Genomic DNA, 14,024 nt, shown 5'->3' on the forward strand with positions numbered 1-14,024 from the left:
AAAAAGAGGATGAAAATTACTACACATTAAACTTTATTAGTTAAAATTTGGTTTGTATACTTCTTAGAAATTTGCTACCTTTAAATGATAATTACTAATTTTAATTATGCACAGCAGTGTGACTGTATGTTGGCCACCCTATCTACAACCAGTATTTAAATTGAATCAACATCATTAGGCAGAAAAAGAAAAAACTTCATGTCTTAATATCTAATAAAATCTACAATGATAAACTGTCAAAAGATGTGAAAAGCAATGTCATGGTATTCTTAGATGCTCTAGTTCTGTATTTTCAGTTTTGAAAGAATCTGGGTAATGTGCTCTTCAAAATACTCTATTTCTGCAAGTTCTGTTCCATATGTTTTAGTGTGGTGACAATTACATTATACTATGTATTACTTGGTTTTTATGGTTTTGGCACATTCTTGAAGTTTATTTACTTGGATTGGGCACAACATTAATGGACAGCTAAATGCACTTATTTTCCTGAACAGAAATATTTCTGCTTCAGAAGTGTTTTTTCCTGGCATCTGTCTAAAAACAAAATCAGCCTTATTGTAGTCATCTTCAGTATTAAAACTGCAGTTACCTCCATCTCTTCTTCTTCTTCCTCTTCTCCTTGTTCATAGGCTCCCAGTACTTGCATTTCTGCAACATTCCTTCGGGCTAGATTTGCTTGATCCCTCTGTCTGCCTCCTGACCCTCTTGATGACATGGAGCTGGAGGAGCTGGGATCTCTTGGATTATTTGATGTTGGAAACGTTGGTCTAGAATATGGCAGGATGTCCTCTGTATAATTAAATGCACACATTGTTATGTTTACAAGCCCAGAGATAGTGAACCTAAAATTTCTGCATGCAGCTGATTTACTTTTTATGATTCTCAGGAGGTTGGAAGTGATGCCTGACAAGAACATGAAATATGCTGCTTCCATAACAGCATTACAGAAGCTTTCTCAAGGAAATTTATAGTCTTTACATGCTAACGTTCACCACAGAAGAACTATTTCATGATTAGTGTCCATTTCGTTTCAATTTAGGATCCCTGGTCTATGTTCTACAGGAAAATGAAAAGAACCCCACTCCCTGCAGTATATATTCAATGTGACAGAGTAAGAGGAAATGAGAATACACATATGATACAAGGAACTCAATCCATCTAAATACTGGACCCTGCATTTCTCAGGCTGAATTTGAGACGCCATTAGTCACCATGCTTTAAAATTTCACCACCATCCTCTGTGGTAGCATTCTAATAACTTTTCTCTGTAGCAATCCACTGTAATCAAACTTCTATTCATGCACCCATTTAACCAACTTACTACCCAAATTCCTCTGATATTATCCCTAAATACCTGTAGGTAGAAAGGACCAATCTGTATCAATCTGTGCTCTTAGTGAACTCTTGGCATGTTCCATTAATGAGTAAACTTACCACTTTCCATATATAAGAGATTACTTTGCTCAGGGCTGGCTCGTATAATGCCATGCCAGCTAGTATTTATAATTAATCCACAACTACTAGGACTTTCTTACTTTTGAAACAGGACCAGGCATCATTCTGGCCCTTTTGTCCACTACAAATTGGCAAAATGGGCCAAGTGCTGATCCTTTTGTAGAAAAGTTAAGTTTCTTACTTACAGATCTACGGTCTGACTTCACTCAGTTCTCTTATAAACCAGATCATAATTAGATACATTAAATATACCTAGACTACAAGTGTGTGGTAGGAGCAGGGATGCTGATCCTTACAACTCTTAAGGAATATTTATTTCTGCTTTCCCCAGCATTAGCTTTAATACATGAGGGCAGCAAGATAGACAAAGAATGTTTCGTAAGCTTGTAATAAGCTTGTATTTCTGTCCTCCCCTAACAAGAACCTGCCGCGTGACCCACATTAACACCAGTGGCAATTCAGCAGCTCTAACTTCTCTTCAGCAGCCTGCCAAGTTCCCAGTGCCCAACACCCAGCACTCCAGATAACCCCGAGCGGGCAGAATGACCTTGAAGAAGATGAGCTTTTGCTGGTGTGCCGTCTCGTTTTGGTGCTTTGCTTGCTCGCAGTTTGCCGTCGCTGGGCTGCTCCTGGGCTTCCCTCCGCTCCCCCGAGTGCGTCCGCCCGTCGGGATGCTGCCTGCCCTCCGCCCCGTCCCTCCCCTTGTAGCTCGCTCCTTTCCTCTCCGCAGACCTGTCTGTCCTCGCCTCCATGGCAGCGAGTTTGGGCAGCACGACCGGCCGCACCTCCAGCTGCGCCTTGGACTGGGCCGTCGGGGATTTTATGGCTGGAGGTGGCACAGGGGGAGGTGGCAAGTCTAGGAAGGTGAGAGAGAAGAGTCACTGCGGTGACATCACGCACTAGTGAAATTAAGAAATAATATTTAACTTGAACTGAAGAAACAGATGCTCTTGGTTACTTTCAGCCCTCCCTCTGCCCTTCTCTCTCCACCCCAAAAAGTATTATGCTACTGTTAAAACTGCTGATGGGTATTTTTTCAAAAGCTTGAGCTTTAAAAACACAAAGGAAGACCTCTCACTGCCTTTTCAAATCACAATATTTTCTTAAAAATCATTACTAAAACCCGCAATAAACGTTAGGCACTTGGATATTAACACAGCAGTTATGGGTATCAACAAGGAGTTAGGACAATAACACATCCTTCCTGATATTTATCACTTTTTGCTAAGTCCATTCAAGAATACAGCAGTTGCTCAAGGTCTTCAGTGTAGTGAGCACTAAAGCAAAGGGGCTGGGATGTAAGAATGTGTATCAGATGTATTGCTGACACATGCAAGGATAAACTATACGTGGTATTGCATTCTTCTTTTAAAATAATAGGTTAAACTAACACACATATCCTTGGTGTCTGAGGGTATGTCATGACATACTAAAGAAAAAACCACAGTCAGTCAATGAAGTAATAAGCTCTCAGAAAAAAAAAAACAAAAAAAGAAGAAAAGACACACAAAGACTTCTGAATTTGTCTCTGTAAATTAGCACAACTTAAGGGGTTCTAAAATTCTGTATATTTTAAAATACTATTTATAAAACACACATATAATTTACTTAGTTATATTTTTCTATTCTTGCATTAGGACATAAAAATAGAATATGTAAAATGTTCATCAGGATACAACAGTGCTCTGTGGAATATAAAATGTGAAGAAAAAAATATAGGAGCCAAGCAAGAAGTGGCAATACAAAAGCAGTTCACAATAAAGCTGTAGGCACAATTCACAGGGATATAAGAGAACAACAGGTTAAAAAAAGTGAGATGAGGTTAATATTCTCAAGTGAAATTACTAGAAAAAAACCCCTTCACTATTAAAAATTGTAACTTCAGCATTTTGTAATAGTGTGCATTTCTATTTCTACAAAAATCTGGAAGCAGCTGTGTTTTTCAAACACAATCACTATATATACAGTTAATTCTCAGTCTATTCAAGAGAATATTTCAACTGAAATTTACATAAAATGGGTCAAAAATAAAGGTAACACTCCTGAGCAAGACAAAACAAGTCTCTAATATATTCATGTAAGTTCAGATATGGCACATGTCACACATTTTTGAGAGGTTTTCCAGTGACACAAAGCATGAGTGACTTGAATCTGCCCTGTGGAAAGGTGAAACAATGCAGAATTCAGTGCTCTGCAAGCTTACTAGGAACCATCAACCACGTTTACCTGGTGACATATCTTGGAATTATCCTTGACCTGTTTTAAACAAGACAGGAAATTTTATCAATTGGCTGGACTGGAATGATGAGGAAGAAAGATATCAAAAGGTATGATTCATAAGGTTGGACATACTTCAGGGAAATGACATCCTGCTGCAATAACTCCACTGTCTTGGTGGAAAAAAAAACACAACAAACAAAACAAACAAACAAAAAATCCTATCAGGGTAGTTTGCTTGTTGAACTTGAGCAGTTTGGGGAACATCAGTCTTGGAGAGCAGCTAAAGGTAAACAATTGAAATACTGAGACTTAATTTTAAGTATCTACTTAACACTCACTATTTGCAGATATATTTTAAGAAAAAGGACTGTCATTTTCAAAACCTAAGAAGGCATAATGTAAGCTTGGATAAACTAAGTGGCTGAATCAAAATGAAGGGGAGGTTTAGAAATGCTCTTTAGCCAGAGAGTGGTTGGGCACTGGAACAGGCTCACAGGGAAGTGGTCACAGCACCAAGACTTACAACAAGAAAGCACGGGATCAGTTGTGTTGCATTCCTTTGTTATCTGTAACTGTTAAACATGGCTTAGAGAGGCAACCTCTGCTCAGTACACAGCCTCAGCAGTCAAAGTCTGTAATTCCAGCCATCAGAGCAGCACTCAGGCTACCTCTTCTAAAAATGGCCTGTGAGGTCCTGCCACCAAAGAGCAAACCAAACTACATCCACTGGGCTGCCCAGCCCTGTAGGTGCAAATTTGAATTTCTGGATCACAAAGATCCACAGCCAGATGATCTTAAGTGTCAATATCTACTGCAAAAAGTGTTGGTCTGAAGAAGTATATAACCTCTTACAATTCAGCAATCACGTGAAAATTCACGTGAAGTCTGCCTAAGGTCTCAGAGTTGTGTGTAGTATGCTCCTTGAAAGCCCAGTGCATGACCATGTCAATCCAGACTAAAGCTTATTGAGCACAAGAACTGTTCTGCAAAAGCAAGGCTGGAGATGGACCTCATCTCTCACAGAACACTGATACTGATTACAGAACTTGGACAAGGTTTAAAAGATAACACAAACTCTGAATTAGCCTGTGAAGATTCCAACAATACTTTCCTTCTTGAGGAAAATTTCCTTCTCACAGCATGTCTTCCCTCAGAAGAGGACACCCTGATTTAGAAGTGGATGAAGGTACTCAAACTCAGAAGTGTAGGCTTCTGGAAACACAGATGCTTTTCTTTTAACATACTCTTGTTGGATTTGTTCTTATCTCAACCCTTTGGGGTGCATGTTGGGCACCAAAAACTACTGTCATGGTTTTAAACCCAGCTGGAGATGAATCTCCTCTCGGCCGCTCACTCGACCTTCCACCTCTCTTCTCCTACCCCAGTGGAATGGGGAGGAGAATCAAAGTTAAACTCATATGTTGAGACAAGAATAGTTCAGTAATTGAAAATAAAAGTAAAATAATACAATAATGGTAAACAATATTAATAATGATAATAATAAGGGAAAAAACAAGTGATGCACAATGCAATTGCTCACCACCCACTGGTCACCCAATTGGTCACCACCCACTGACCAATGCCAGACCCCCTTCCTGAACCCAGATGGGCCCTTCTGGGTAAATCCCCAGTTTATATACTGGACATGATGTTCTGTGGTGTGGAATATCCTTTGGGTCAGTTCGGGCCACCTGCCTGAGCTATGCTCCCTCCCAGTTTCTTCTGTGCACCTCTTCACTGGCAGAGCATGAGACAAGGAAAAAAAAAAAGGCTTTGACTTAGGATAAACACAACTTGGCAAAAAACCATCATCACCACCATTCTCATTCTAAATCCAAAACAAAGCACCTTAACAGCTGCTGAGAAGAAATTAACTCTACCCCAGCAATGCAATATCACGTGTCTCAACATGCTCCACTAACTTTCTCTGTAATAAAGCACTGAATAGCCCTTCTCTTGAGCCTGCTGATGTAAAGGGAGTGTAGATATCCAACATCAGCCTTTTCAGCCACCCTAGGAGCCAGTGTCCAGCAGATGTGGCTTGGCAGTGCACTGGATAAATGAATACCAAAGGGAAGGAACATTCCTGTAGCCTATAAAATACAGCTTGGAACAAACTACTCTGTTCAAGAATCCTATCTGGCTACACAGGACGACGAACAAAGTGGTGTTGAATCTTGACTATGGAAAGGGAAGATGCATTGATATAAAAAGTTTCATAAACTGGCAGCAGCTCTATGGTACAGTAATAACTAAAGAAAATTGATATTCTCTTTCAAGAACATTTTTGCAACCTGCAGGGAAGCTATAAAAATCTTCATTATAACACAGTACTTCTGACAGAGAAGAATCCTTTACAGAGGAAAAAAAAAATCCCTTTCAGAGGTCAACACTATTACACCCCTGTGGTATTTATTTTAACAGCTCAGATCACAGAGAAAATCCAGATTCAATCTGCCTCCTCGAGTACAAACTGGCACACTTCTTATTAAAAGCAAAATGGAAGCTTCCATTGTAAGGAATAAAAAATAAATCACAAAGCAACATCACACCAATACAAAGAACTCAGAAGTATTTGTTAAAGGTCAGCTGTGCTCACATGTTTCATTCATGTCTATGTATTGCTGTTACCCTGCTTCCCACGTAACTCAAACAATTAATGGATGCCATTTCGTAGCACAGCCTACAGCAGAAACCTTCCATATGTGTCTTTTGAAAGGAGAGACGATAATTTTCTAAATGAGAACACATACAGGAACCACGGGATAAGCAAAACAGTATTAAGGAAAAATAATCTGCCAAATTAGTTTGATACTAAAGTGGAGAAGCCACAAATAAGCACAAAAAAATTGTTAAGTAGTGACCAATGAGGGAATTAGGCTTCATAAGACAACTCTCTCTTTTAAACTCTATCAGCCTGCAGATTTTTAGTCATACCCTGAAGAAAACAGCAGTTACAGATTTGATGCTATACTGAAGACGATCCCTGGAAGTGTTCAAGGCCAGGCTGGATGGGGCTCTGAGCAACCTGGTCTAGAGGAAGGTGTCCCTGCCCATGGCAGGGGGTTGGAAGCAGATAACCTTTGAGGTTCCTTCTAACCTAGGCCATTCTATCATTCTCTAAGATACAAAGTGAGTTTTTTGCCTATTGCACATTCATGCCGGTGTGCAAAACTCAAGATTGTTCCTGACTTTAAAAAAACTTAGACAGCATTTAAGATTCCCAGACACGTCATAATCTGAGCTATTATTCATGTACTGAAGTTGTTTTCATGCTTTGTCTCTCAAGAAATATGGCTTGCACTGTACAGAATAATTGGATGAACAAATCAATACAGCAAAACCCAAAGTGATGTATAAAAGCTGAGGGCTGTTGCTTTTTTTTTTTTTTTTTTTTGCTTTTAAGTACATTTGCATAATTATCAAAACAATTTTCACTCCAAAAAGCCTCCCTCAAGTAACAAAATCGGTATTTACAAAATATCTCATAATGCACTCAGAAGTAAGGACCGTGAAGAGGGCAAGCGTCTGAAAATTATTATAATTCAATAACAGGCTGATTTTTAGCAGAGGTAAGAAATGCATTCCTACTTATTTTCTACCTTGCTAAAATTTGCTTCATACAGAGTAGATTTTTTTGTACTGCACAGGCAGAGGGAGACAAAAGTACAAATGGTGTTGGCATGCATAAAGGCTCAACATTTCCAAGTGAATATTCGAGGAATATCTGGCAGATGTTCAATTGCCTTTTGTGAGAAATTCAGCTGCCCTCACATCATGTGATTGATAACACAGCTAAATAACTCAGTTACAGTCTCAGCCAGTTAGCTGCAAAACTGGTTAGTATTTTTTGTCACTCGGAGATTTAAAGAAGCATCAGGATTTAAAATCTCATGTGAACCGTGAATGGCATAATTTCTATTGAAAGACCTACTGAATCAGAACAATGGCAAAGTACTTTTATCCTTTTTATCTAAACACTTACAATTCTGAGGGCTTGTAACAAATGATAAATCAATTCAAGACAGTTCAGAAGAGACTCTCACAGATATATTTTTAGAAAAAACAAACGTATTTTTTAAAATTTGGTTTTCTAAATTAAATATGTAAGTAGGTCAGACAAGGTTGAGAAGGAGGGTACATCTGCTAGTTGGTTCTTGTAATGCATTCTTAGTAAACTCTCTTAAAAGGCTAGATGAAGAGCAATTAAAAATGCATACATTTTAATCCTTACCACCTACTGAGCAAAGATTTTTAGCAACAAATATGAAGAACATTTCACTGCCTGGATGTCTGTCAAGGAACAAAACAAGTGAGCTGAAATCCCATCTCACATGAAGTAGCAACTGACTTGAACCAATGCTCACAGAAAATACATAATTTTTACTACTTGGACAATGCAGAGTAGATCAGAGAGCACCCTCCTTTATTTAAAAATAGGTAGTAGTAGGCCTTTTATTGCTACGTTATTAAGAAACACACCTTCAGAAAGACCAACCTCTTTCACAAATTTTTCTGTATGAAGAAAATAAAATGGAGAATTTTTTAAGACATATATATTGCTATTGATAATACTCCTAGCATTTTCACCCATTCATGAAAATCTTTAATTTATTTATATATCCTTCCTGTCAACTAATCATTTAAATTCTTCATTACACCTGTATTTCATAGACGTGTTAGCAAGTAATAATTCAGGTAATTTGGGACAGTAGAAAATTCTTTATATGCAATTCTTTAAAATTCCATTTTAAAGGCTGAGAAGGTAAAGAAATGTATTTTTCTGTTTTAAGTATTTCTTGAATGCTTCTGCTTTATTTCCCCTACTACTGCAAAAACATGCGTGTTCACTCATTTTGAGGAAAAAAAGCAACTCTGTATGAGGCACTACTTTATAAAAAAGACAAATCATAGTGTGACATCAAGCCAGTATAAAAACCTAAATATATCTCAGAAAGGTCAGTTGTGCTGAAATGTTTCATTCATGCATCCATATGACTTTTCTCCACCTAAGGAAAACAATTAGTAGATGTTATTTTATAACTAATTCTGATGTGGCTATAACTATTCTATTTATAACTATTCTAGATGTGGCTATTAAAGTGAATGGTTAGAATCAACAGTAAGATCCCACTATGCTTATGCAAACAGACTGAGGGGAAAAAATAATAATTAAAAAGAAAAAAATCTAAACCAAAAAAATCCTTCAACCTTTGAACTGGATTTTATTAGATCTGCAGGAATTAAAGCCATAATTTGCTATTCCCTGAATGACCACACTGTATTGCACTATAAAGAGGTTAGTGGAAATTCTTACCTAATTAGAAAATATGCTGAAGTAAGCAGGTGCTACGTAACACAAAACAAATATTGATCATGATTGTCAAATCTATATTGCAATATCTAATAACAATGGCTCTATGATTTAGCTCTGTATAACTACTTTGACAAAAACCTGTCATCAAATACAGGTCCATCTCTCATTTATCCCTGTGTTGGAAGCAAATGGCCACATAAAACACCTTTATTTATTTATTTCTGATGTCCTAGCTATTGTGTGTGTATTGAGGCTTGATGCTTTGCCAACTATTCAGTTAAGAGCATTCTCTTCAAGAGAATAAAAGCTGATAAAATGTCAATAAAATCCAGTGAAACGCCATTACGAGAGTCTCATAAACGTAACATTTCTGGTACAGTTTTGGGATTTACACCTTGTGTTGTCCTTTCACAGAAGCAAACATGCACAAAACCACTGTAATAACCCCTTGAAATCAGATAATATTCCAACAGCTCAGTTTCGCTGACAGAAGGGGCCTGGGCACAAGCCAAGAGGCCCAGGTGCACTGTGTCATGCCAGCATTTAACGCAGTCTAATATCAGATAGATGCTACTGAGAGAAAATACTCAGAATAAAGTACAGATAATGGCACGGACAACCACTCATTGCTAAATTACTTCTGCTCATCGTGCTTTGAGCTTTGTATTAAATTTTTTCGTCAAGTGGCAGGAATCACAGGGAGAAGTGGTTTCAAAACTCCCTTCTTGTAACCCTGGATAAGGATCTATAATATTAGGCTTTCATATGATAATGGCAAATGATGCCCCTCTTTGAAAAATTTCAGACTGGTAATGAAAGTCCTAATCAGATTGTTGTTGCAGAGAAGCAGGAGGTGGGGAGCTCTGCCCTTCTTTCCTTTTCCCTTCCCTCCCCTCCCCTTCCCCCACATCTCCCTCCTGTTAGCAAATTCAGCAAACTTGACAAGATGGGTTAAGTCTTGGGGAATTTATCTTACATGAATTTCCAACAAAGCCCACGGATTGTTTTATACAACTGGAAGGCAGTGCTTTAATAAAAGCTGCACCACCTGAGGCATTTTCATTAAAGGCTCTCTCTAGACAACATCACAATGTTTGCATTATCATCCTACACCCCCAAGAGAATACAAGCACTGCCTTTTCAGCAAGAGTTGATATTGTGTGTGAAGGCACGAGAGAAGATGATTAGATTTTGCTTTCACTCACAAAGTAACCGCTTGCAACAATGCTGTGGTCAGGATTACAATTCGCTGACTTGTGTTGTCCACCATTTGAATGGTGATTTGTTTTTTTTTTTCAGGAAAAGACACATACTGAAGGTTTTAATAGTCAGTCACATGAATGAAGATTTTAATCCTAACCACACATTATTCTCAATGACTGTACTATTTAAGCTATCTGGGCTCTTAAATAATGGCGGTAATTAGCCGATTAGGACACTATAGAAAACAGGTGCAAGGCTCTGGAGTGGAAGCATCAATGTACAGTATTAAGGAACTCTGGCATTTAAAATGATTAAACTGTTCAGTGTGTTTAGCAACAGGAAACACAAATCACTGAATTCTGAAACACAGCGTTATCTCTGTGGAAAAATTTCACACACACGCACTGAATGGATATTTAGAAAGGTTCACTGAGGCTTTCACCCATTTCAGTGGACTCACCATCTGTGTAGACTTCTCTGCGCAGATGTCCTGGCTGGTGTTTTTGCTTTTTGGCAGGTCGGACCTTCTGTATGACAACAGCACTCATGTTGCTGTCGGTGGATACAGGGCTGGTGGGTCTGGGACAGTGTGATGCATGAAAATGTCTACGGCCTGCAAACGGTTATAGGACAGTAGAAATTATTTTCCTTACCTAAAATAAAACCTTTCCTACTTTCTCTTTTCACATCAGAATGCTGTAGCTATGCAAAACCTAAAAATACACTGTCGAAACAATAGTAAAGCTCATCCAGTTTTAGAATGAGCTGTAACTAAATCGAAGCATTTGCTATCCTATCATTAGGCAGGCTGGCTTGGTTGAACAGAAATTATCCAGCTGCTTGGTAGCTGGTAGTTCCTGCCCCAGGAGCACGAAATCCATCACCAGGCAAGCATGAGCAGGATTCCCACCCTGCCAGTTTCTGGAAAGAGCAGAATGTTTCCCTTTCAAGACAGGTTTTCCCTTCCCTAGCTCTGGCCACACGAGGTCATTCCCTGTCATAAGCAGAGCAAGTCACCAGCAGGTCTCAGGTACTGAAGTCCCTGCTGCCACTTTGAGTGAATTTTCAGGAATGCATTGAGCCTGGATGACTGGCATTTTATCACAGATTATTTGCAGATAAGAAGGGTCACATTTTAAGGACATGCAGTCAGGCACATGTAATACCAATGTATACAAACTGCTGCATAGCATGAACTTAACTGTTGCAAAAATATCAGCAACCAGACATAAAAAGACCTTTTCTAAATATATAAGTCTCTACACATATTTATAGGAATTTCTGTGTACAAAATGGATTAAAATCCTGGCCCTGTGGGTACAAATGGGAGTTTTGCCACCTACTTCAACTGGTCAGGATTTAATCCAGAATTACTAAATTACCTCCCCTCTCACTCTTCATGATGAACAGCTGTGTTGAAATGAAACAAAGGACTGTTAACCGGGAGAGGATGTCAGAGATGGCAGGAAGGTTGAAAATCTGTGGAGTCAGGGTGGACACAGTTGTGACAGAGTACCTCTTCTCCAGGCCTGGCAGTTTAATAGGATTGATTGTCAAAACATTCACGGATCTGCCTGTAACTTGCATCCCAGCCTACTGTATTCTTATTTCTTAGCTGAACTATAAAAATATCCATTTGGCCTAGTAAGGTTACTGATTACCTGTATATAGCCAGTGCTACTAGTATCCAGCATGTTGTGAAAATGAAATATTTCAAATACCATGTTTTATATGTTCAGTGGTGATTCAGGAGAAAGGAAAAAAGAAAAAAACAAACATATGCATAAGGCCCTGCTGCATATGCACAACCTACAATCTAAAATGCTACTCATAACAGCTGTCAAAATATGAAACCTACACAAAGCAGTTCATCCCAATAATACAACAGTAAAAGCCTGAACAGAATTCCTCAAAAGGAAAAAAAATTCCAATCCAGCGAAAATAGAACTCTAAAGGTTTACTATTTATTTGGACACTTCAATAGACAGGGATTAAATCTTCTCTTGTAGAGTGACTGAAAACACTGGGAGCCTTATACTGGGAAAAGATAGAATTCTGTAATCCTTTTTCTTTTTCTTTTCCCTTTTATTCAGTTCTGAGTGTAAATCCACCAGCAGGATGCATGTTTGTCCACGATCAATGGGACCAAAGAACGAGGAACTACTTATGAAAAACAATGCAGAGCAGCAATTTACTTGAACTGTTTCACCAAAACTCCCTTTCTGCCTCTTCCTGACTTATAAGCACCCTAAGAACAGCAGTTCAGAACACGTCTGTGGACAGATTCATTTCACAACGGCCACTTTTTCAATCCTCCCATCGAGCAGAGGAGCACTCACCTCCTGCTGCCTCGTGCATTTGCCGTCTGGCTACTTTGAGCCCTGCGTACTCCGCAGCTGCTGCCACAGCCTGTGCAAAATCGGCGTCGGTGAAAAACGATCCGTCGGAGGAGCTCACGCTGGAGCGCCCGCTGGAGATGTTGTCTTCTTCAGAGGCTGAACCCCAGCCATTGATCATGGACCCCGTCACGGAGCTCTCCAGATCCCCCACGCTGGAGGCAGGGGTCTGCTCCAGGCCACGCAAAAGGAGCCTCCTGTTCTGCATCTTGGCAACCTCTATGTCTGCCTCATCCTCCTCCTCTTCTGGGGCATCCGTATCCATGTCAGAGACCAAGGGCCCTGAGATGTATCCGTAGGTATGAGGTGGGGAGATGGGCCTTGGAGGGGGTGGAGGACTCACAGGTTGACGTCTGCATAAAAATACAAGGGTGAGAAGAATTGAAATCACATAATGAAGTCAGAGGAAATAGTAGATTGATGAAAATACTTCCTTTATTTCCCAGCAAGCTTGGCCTGCCTTTTTAAATCAATCTAATTTATATCTGAAATGCTCAGGTTTGTTTTTTTAGTTTATATTTTTGCTGTAAATCAGAACTGACAGCTATGTACTTTGAAATCTATCACAAAGAAAGCTGATTTTTTAAATACGGTTCCTTTATCACTGACTTTAATGATAAAGCTGTTCATTTTCCCTAAATAACACATGTAGAGCTAAGCAAAGAGCTGTTTGCAGGTCATGTGACTATTAAAAAAAATTATTTGTGCACCCTTGAGAGTATAAGCAAGAGAAATAATTGTAAACATATAGCTTGAAACTATCGATGCCAAGAGATGCATCTATCCAAACAGATTGCTCCATTAACATTATCTTCCCTCCACCCATCCTGGTGATTCAGAAAGATATGAAAAGAGAGAGTGCAATTTCATTATTTTTTAAATTGATCTAGGTGATGAAATAAAAGAATTTTCTACTGCAACGTTAGTTCTAGGCCTTAGGGGTACCAACATGCATATAGATCTATAGGTTAACTTATTTTGATCTTTATTTGTCAGTAATGGTATCTCCAGCTTAAGGAGGCAAAGTATAAGATATCAGATCAATGTTCAAGATTGGTTAATATTTCACTCAGAAGTTCCAGGTAGCAACACTGTCAACACGGGGCCACAGACACACTCTTTGATTGCCATTTGTCTGGCAGGAAAACACATTTTCTGCAGTAATGGTTCTCCTGTTGGCTGTGCTCACCAGGAATTTCTACTCCAGTCTGCTCTGAAAAAAATTTCAAAGTAATTTTCCTTTGTCAACTTTGCCCTCTTATGATCTCATTGAGAAATGGTGACTCTCATAGTTAAATCATCTCTTTTGTGAGGGCAATTTTGCAATTTTGGTTTTCTTTAAATTTTAATAAATGGGAATACATATTAATTCTGGAAAGAAATGTTAGCAAGGAAAAACCTAATACTGTATAGCAAGAGAAAATTGGATCTTC

At 38.9% G+C, this 14,024-nt stretch overlaps 1 protein-coding gene across 18 annotated transcripts in view; it reads right to left on the minus strand.

Moving 5' to 3' along the window:
• ROBO1 (roundabout guidance receptor 1) overlaps positions 1–14,024 on the minus strand; it is a 654,072-nt gene that overhangs the window by 1,700 nt on the left and 638,348 nt on the right. For all 18 annotated transcript variants that reach the window (XM_069024504.1, XM_069024524.1, XM_069024532.1 and 15 more), the window contains 4 exons: positions 12,535–12,944; positions 10,656–10,808; positions 2,003–2,311; positions 590–789 (listed from right to left, as the gene is read on the minus strand). In XM_069024504.1, the coding sequence (XP_068880605.1) occupies positions 590–789; positions 2,003–2,311; positions 10,656–10,808; positions 12,535–12,944 (1,072 nt within the window). The remainder of the gene's footprint in view (positions 1–589; positions 790–2,002; positions 2,312–10,655; positions 10,809–12,534; positions 12,945–14,024) is intronic.

This window comes from Aphelocoma coerulescens, chromosome 1 (genome assembly GCF_041296385.1).
Source record: "Aphelocoma coerulescens isolate FSJ_1873_10779 chromosome 1, UR_Acoe_1.0, whole genome shotgun sequence".
NCBI lineage: Eukaryota > Metazoa > Chordata > Aves > Passeriformes > Corvidae > Aphelocoma > Aphelocoma coerulescens.